Raw genomic sequence first — 6,681 nt, 5'->3', positions numbered from 1 at the left:
TTGCTCAAGTTATATGTATAACCCAAAGAAAATCACATATATAGTTCCAAGTCCCTGGACCATTTCAGTTTTCAAGTAGAATTGAGCTTTTTGGCAAGATGATCATTGATCATTTAATTGCTTTGACAAATTAGTGGCTCAGACTATTAATTATTTGAGCAAACAACACAAATATTGATCAGTAATACTGAAATAAATAAATAAACTAATAAATTAGACAAACCTTTACCCAAGGTGCAAAAACCATGACTTCATACATTTTAAATAGATGTGGCTCACAAAATAGGTTTGAATTTCCTTTTTCTTTTTTTTCAGTGAAACACTTTCAGGTGTGACAGACCTAAATTGTACTGGCCTGTTTTGAAATGTTACTCAAGTAAGTGACACTAAAGGACAGACATTTTGGAAGATTCACGTTGGTAAAGTGTCAGCAAAGTGTTTAGAGGTGACTAATGTGGTCACTAATGTGGTTGAGTGATAGGTGCTGCTTAGAAAGTCATCTGTAAAAACGAAAACATGGGTGAACACTATGTCTTACCACTAGAAGTCCTCCCACTTCCGAATTAATGTGAGAGAAATCTGAAGCTGTGGGTCTCTAAGCCTCAATAAAAAAATTGGTTTGAATGTGCTGACATCAGCTATTTCAAAAAAACAGTTTCAAATACTTGCCAAAATCAAATACGTGAATATACACTCAGTGGCAACTTCAGTAATAAATATATAGTAAAATTAATAACAGTGTCAGTGAAAACTGAACACTATCATCTTTGTAAAGGCAGAATTTATGGTTGAGCTGTCGTGTTGGATTGCACTACATTTTACAGGTGCACCTTTTAAGGTGGCCACTAAGTACATATAGCTAAAGCGTTTGAACAAACAGTATACACACAGTTATATTTATATTAATTTAAAAACTTCAGATATTTACCAGTTGTAGAAAAGGTGCGACTTGTGCTCTCAAAAACAACATAACATCAGTAGTATATCTAGTGTTCTGTGTATGAGTCACGAAAAACAGTAGATGATTAGCTTCCTTGGCTTCATCAACAATGATACTGCAAAAGAAGTATATTTCTACTCTACTCTGTGACTAGTCATCACAAAATGTCTCAGTATACCTGCGTCTGGATTTGAGATGCTTTATATTAACCCAACTTCACTGAGTTTAACTAGTTGAAAAATGGGATTGTAGGGAAGAAATGCATAAAATAGGGCTTATTAACAGTGATAACTACTTACATTCGTGATATGGACAAAGTTAACACCCTGATCATTTTTACAACATTTTTTTATATCAACATGTAAAATTATATGTATTGCATATAATACTTATTGTATATTTAGTAAGTATCCAAAATCCCACAGTACAAAGTTACACTTGTAACAGTAATACCTTCTAGTCAAATGAAAATCAAAACAAATTCAATTATGACATTTACAATATTTATTTCACAAGGATGTTACATGTCAAACTGTGTCAGATTTCTGAATTATACATGAAAGATTATAATTTTGTTTACAATATTAAGAATTATTACAAGACAGTATGTAGTAATGTAGTACTCAGGACATAAAAAGTGTAAATACATCTACAGTAACATGTTGTATTGAATGTAACAAAGCTAAATGCTTTTAATCTTTTAGAATTCATTGTTTTCTCAATCAGTTAGAACTGTCTGTCTCTTTCTTGATTGTCTTGATTTCAGAGCCAAGAGGTGGTGAAAGCTTCCTGTGCATTTGTGTGTGCGAGGAGCTTCCCAAACCCGCCGGCACAGAAGAAGCACACGGTGACAACCTCCTCTGTGCAGGTCCGTTCGGGACGCTCCTCATCCTCTCGACTGGTAACTGAAGAGGGTGTTGTCGGGGCAGGAGGGGTCTTCAGACCGTATTTGGTGCCTGGAAGGATAAAGGCTGCTGAGAGTGGTTCAGGACTCTGCTCTAGTGCTGGGACGTCCACTCTCAGCTGCTCCAGGAGTGCTGAAGACACAGAACGAGTCCTGCCCTGTCAAGTAGTCAAACAAGTAATGAATTGTTTTGGACACTGTGATACAACCTCTGCTTTGTAGGTAGCTATTTCGTTGAATGTGGCCTCTAATAATGGAATTACATTGTAAACAACGCAATAATATTCAAGAAAGTTCCCATAATAAATCTAATCCACATACAGTATGTAATGTTAACTTTAGCTAATCATCACTTTATGTCACTAGTGGTACTTCTGTAGTCTTAGTGAGGGGATTACTCACTTAGCCTAGTGAAAAACAGGCGACCACCGCTTTCCAGTTTGTCCTGTGGTCATCCATCCTTCTCATCTGGTCCGGAGCAAACGTCTTCTCTGTCGTCAGAGAAGCCTGGGAGAGAACAGCTGCCTCTGCTGGATGCAGCAGATGAGGGGAAGTGCTCCGTCCTTCACATCTCCACCTGCCACAAGAAAAAAAAAATTTTGGTTGACTCTGTGATACAGCAACATGCCAGACAGCTCTGCTCTGTTGGAAGTGCAATCCAATGAGAGAATAATAAGTTATGGTAGCAACACTAATGAAGTATTAACAAGTAATATACAGACAAGCAGGAAACATTTGTTACTGATGTCATTTAGCATGGACTTACCTTTGTCTGGTAAAGCATCTACACCTTCTAAAGAAAAACTACATAAAAGTATAAAAGAGTGAGTAAGAGAAATAATCTCTGAGCCATTGAATAAGTGAAACAAAAATTTGCAGGACACTTTTGTAAATGTTGTTAGTAATTATTAACTTACCTCTGTATGGGCACCTAGAGCTTAGTTGAAAATCAAGAAACACAGTGTTCACAGGATAAAACAGTTGTTGAATGATTAAATAAATAATGTTACGTAGTAAATTGATAAACAGGTATATTTTATCGAAGGTAGTTTACACAGTGTCTATGTCTCTATATAACAGGCTATAGAGGGTCATTTCCTTTTGCAAGTCAGACACTCATACTTACCTTTTCCCCACATCATGTCAGGAGCAGTGACTCCTATGGTGGAGCATTTCCTACATTACCTGCAGGATTGCTATTTTTCAATCCTTGGCTCCTCTTCGCACAACGTCCCCACTAAACCCCGGGATAGCATACCTGGGCCAGATGGGATACTGCAAATCCTGGCAAGTCTGACCAGGACAAGGTCCTCCTTTTAATACTCCTGCAGGGAGGCACTGAGGTATTTCACGCAGCATTGCTTAGCACTTTCATCTCATAGCAAGAAGGTTTTGGTCTTGCATGTTCTCCTTGGGCCTGTGTGGGTTTTCTTGCAGGGTCCGAGTCCAAAGGTGTCAACAAAACTCACAGGTCAGATTAGGTTGACTGATGACTCTAAATTGCCAGCCCTCCAGATTACAAATGGAACATCTAGCTACCACATATGTACAAATAGGTTTCAAGAGATGATCCAGCCACAAGATACAAGTGGGCCCTGGTGCAAGACGCTACCTAGGGCACTACCAACCTTGCAAGACGCAAAGGCTACTTGGGCATTGTCTCCTGCCTGTGAAGAATCAGAGGCCTGAATTTGAAGGAGCTGAGTCCCTGTACTTCTCTTCCCTGCTTCCGTTTGTAAAGGAGCTGAGGCCTGACGTAGAAGGAACTGCATCTTCAGGGTTTTCCTCGTAATTCACCCTCGGCCTCTTGCTACTTACCTGCTCTGTGTAACTCTCTTCCCTGCTCCTCTTTGCGGAGGAGCAGGGAAGAGAGTTACAGACGCGACGCTACTTGGGGCTCCACCAGCTCCGCCAAATGAAAGGTTTTACAGTTTTCCCAAACATCCAGCAAACAGCGTTAGCAAAAACTCTAATCAGACTAGCTGTCATCAGCCCATCTTGGGGTTCCAAAGGGACAAAGAGGCCATGGTCTCCTGCCTGTGAAGAATCCAAGGCCTGAGGTTGAAGGAGCTGAGTCCCTGTAGTTCTCTTGAGTGCTTCCGTTTGAAAAGGAGCTGAGGCCTGACGTAGAAGGAACTGCCTTCAGGGTTTTCCTCGAATTCACCCTCGGCCTCTTGCTACTTACCTGCCCGTGTAGTTCTCTTCCTGGTCCTCTTTGTGGAGGAGCTGAGGCCTGAAGTTGAGGGGCACACTCTTCCAGCCTCTCAGAAAATGGGAGTACACTCCCTCAGGTCGTTCCACTTGCTGCTCGGGAAGCTTCTCGGGCTGAACGGGTACCTGCGGGTGCCCGACCATCAGCTGCTGAGGAGCAGCGGCAGGACCACAAACGGGAGCAGCATCAGGAATACCAACGGGAACAACAAGAAGAGGTGCGCCAGCAATAAAAGAAGGATGCATCCTTCGCCAGTCCTGCCAAAAGCTTTCTGGTGGGAACTGCTGGACGAGAGGGGACAGAGGTCTAAAGTCGTCTTCAAGGTCGTCTTCAAGGTACTCTTCAGAGAAAGTCATGGTGCTGTACCCTGAATCATTGCTGAAGTCGCCAGACCAGACCTCACCAATTTCACTTTCTGAGTCGGTCTCGTCGACTTCCCTATCGTCTTCCTCAAACTCCTCTTCCTCACCAGATGAGATGTTGACTGGGAGATTGTTGTCTTCGTCATCATCCACAACCAAGATCAGTTCAGGGAACCCATCTTCTGCAGGACGTCCAATGATGTCGTCTACACCACCTGAGAGGAAAAGGTTAAAGCAGCTGAAAAACCTGATTTCAAATTGTAGCTAATAAATAGCCCATCTGTGGTAATGATTATTTCATATTTACAAGTTAAAAACATTGTATTTTTCTCTGGTGCAAAGATTGTAACAATGGTTTAGTCTGAGTTGAATCTAATGAGATTTCAAATCAGAGCAAATTCTGAAAACACAATTCTTCACAGCCATAAAATAAAATCATGTAATAAAAAAGGAAGGTTACATTTAGAGTTCTTCAGAAGCCTGAGTAGATAATACATTGCAGAACAACAACAACAATTATCGTCTCAATTTAAAAAGTTTTTAATCATGAGGTGCCCGTCAACAACTCATAATTCATAACTGGCAACGAGACTGGAGAGGAGGAGAGGAGAAACTCGCTACGCTGCGCGCATGGCACACACACGCGTCCGGTCGAACAACAAATGGCTTACTTCTCCTCCAAAAATAAGTAAATAAACAATGTCACACTAAAGAGCTAAGAGCATTTCAGTGTTATCGAAGTAACAAAATGTCACCTACAAACTCTGTGATGACTGAACACGACAGTGGAGGCTGAAGAAGGTCCAAAAACAGACATCTTCCATTTAATCTCCTTCTCAACAACATTGATATCTTGGTGCATTTTGAGGAATATCTGTTAATTACTTCATTCAATGTGATCGACTGTGAACATGAAATTACTACACAACTCGCTATCAGCTCCGGATATAATAAGTCAAGCTTCAAGAATCAAGCTAGCTCAGGGTCCCAACCACACACAACAACAGGCCCCGCTGCGGTTCCACCTGTACGTCCGGACGTTCTGACGTTAGGGCCTAAACGTTCCATCGTCTCCATGGTGCACAATAAAAACTTTTTTGTCATTATATGAAATTTGGCCCAGTCGCCATCTTTTTCCAATAATTTTGATGCAAAATTCGGACAATTTGATGCCCTCAAACCAAAACAACTGTTTTCAAATCACGACACTAACTGTTCATGAATTCTACAACTTTCCCGGATAATTTAAGAAATTCTGTCCATCAAATAATCATTTCACACTGAATAATCGTCGAAGAAGTGTCTAGTTTCACCAAATCTGTGTTTTCCCAACAGGCCCTAATGACATAATGTGAACTGTTCATCTTTAAATTCATAGTGACATTGATTTACACACTGATAAAGCTTGTAAGGATATTAACGCGATGAATCAACGAATCAGTCAGAAGTAAAATGATTTCAATAATATAGAATAAATAGAAAAGTTGTCTTACCTGCATCGTTGTCCAGCACCTGCTGGGGGGCGACTCCCTCCGGCAGGTGCTCCTCCGGGATCCGTGGTCTACTGGAGGACATGTTCAGACTCCTCGGTTTTCCAATAGTCCAGTGATCCAAAGGTTTGGTTTTTCAGCAGGATCCGCTTTCCGGTAGTTTGTTTCCAGGAATGAAATTCTCCAAAAGTTTGCTTTCCACAGCTTTGGTTTGCAACAGGTCTATTCGTTTCCAAGTCCAGGTGCAAAAGGGGAGAATCCGAATGATGGGCACCCTTATATACCCACCGTGACGTTTTTTTTTAGTGACGCACGCACGCGCGTGCGTGTACGTGGAGAAGACGCAGAGAGACGTTATTTTTCTGATTTTTTTCAATTAATTTTTCAATTTCCTTTATATTTCTGTGTTTTTTTAATACATTATAATAAGGTTGTTATGTGGCAAAGTGAAATCCATTAATTGTCTCTTTTTTTTTCTCTTATTTTCTGGGTCATTACTGACTTGTAAACGTTATACAAGGTGTTTCCGTTATACTTACGCCATTACAACAAAGCTGGATTTGAAACTGACACCAAGTTTGAGAGAGAGCGTTCGGGGAGAGTTAAGCAGACCAACAGATTGTATTAACTGTCCATTTTTTGTGTCTCCATGTTCATATGTAGTTATGATTTTCCATTTCTTCCATAGACTGTCTCCCTCAGCACCTAATATGTCCATAATGATAAAACCCACACATTTGAGAGCACTTCCGCCGTTCTCGTGCGGTTTACTG

General features: G+C 40.8%; 1 protein-coding gene across 1 annotated transcript; it reads right to left on the bottom strand.

Annotated features, from left to right (window-relative positions):
- Positions 1-3,832: 3,832 nt before the first annotated feature.
- LOC120787550 lies at positions 3,833-5,993 on the bottom strand. Its single transcript, XM_040123268.1, has 4 exons — positions 5,912-5,993; positions 4,182-4,633; positions 4,030-4,070; positions 3,833-3,881 (listed from the first exon to the last, which is right to left on the bottom strand). Exons 1-4 carry the CDS (start codon positions 5,991-5,993, stop codon positions 3,833-3,835), a joined length of 624 nt encoding a protein of 207 aa, XP_039979202.1.
- Between the last annotated feature and the right edge of the window lie 688 nt (positions 5,994-6,681).

This window comes from Xiphias gladius, unplaced genomic scaffold (assembly GCF_016859285.1).
Source record: "Xiphias gladius isolate SHS-SW01 ecotype Sanya breed wild unplaced genomic scaffold, ASM1685928v1 HiC_scaffold_196, whole genome shotgun sequence".
Classification (NCBI taxonomy): domain Eukaryota; kingdom Metazoa; phylum Chordata; class Actinopteri; order Istiophoriformes; family Xiphiidae; genus Xiphias; species Xiphias gladius.
This window is presented reverse-complemented; position numbering and strand designations above follow the sequence as displayed.

Bases quoted from the DNA above. Each gene is read 5' to 3' on its own strand.
- LOC120787550 (XM_040123268.1), bottom strand. From the start codon at position 5,993: ATGTCCTCCAGTAGACCACGGATCCCGGAGGAGCACCTGCCGGAGGGA. The intron at 4,071-4,181 runs GTACCCGTTCAG...TTCAGGCCTCAG, and splicing joins TGATGGTCGGGCACCCGCAG to CTCCTCCACAAAGAGGACCA. The intron at 3,882-4,029 runs GTAAGTAGCAAG...GATTCTTCACAG, and splicing joins GAAGAGAACTACACGGGCAG to GCAGGAGACCATGGCCTCTT.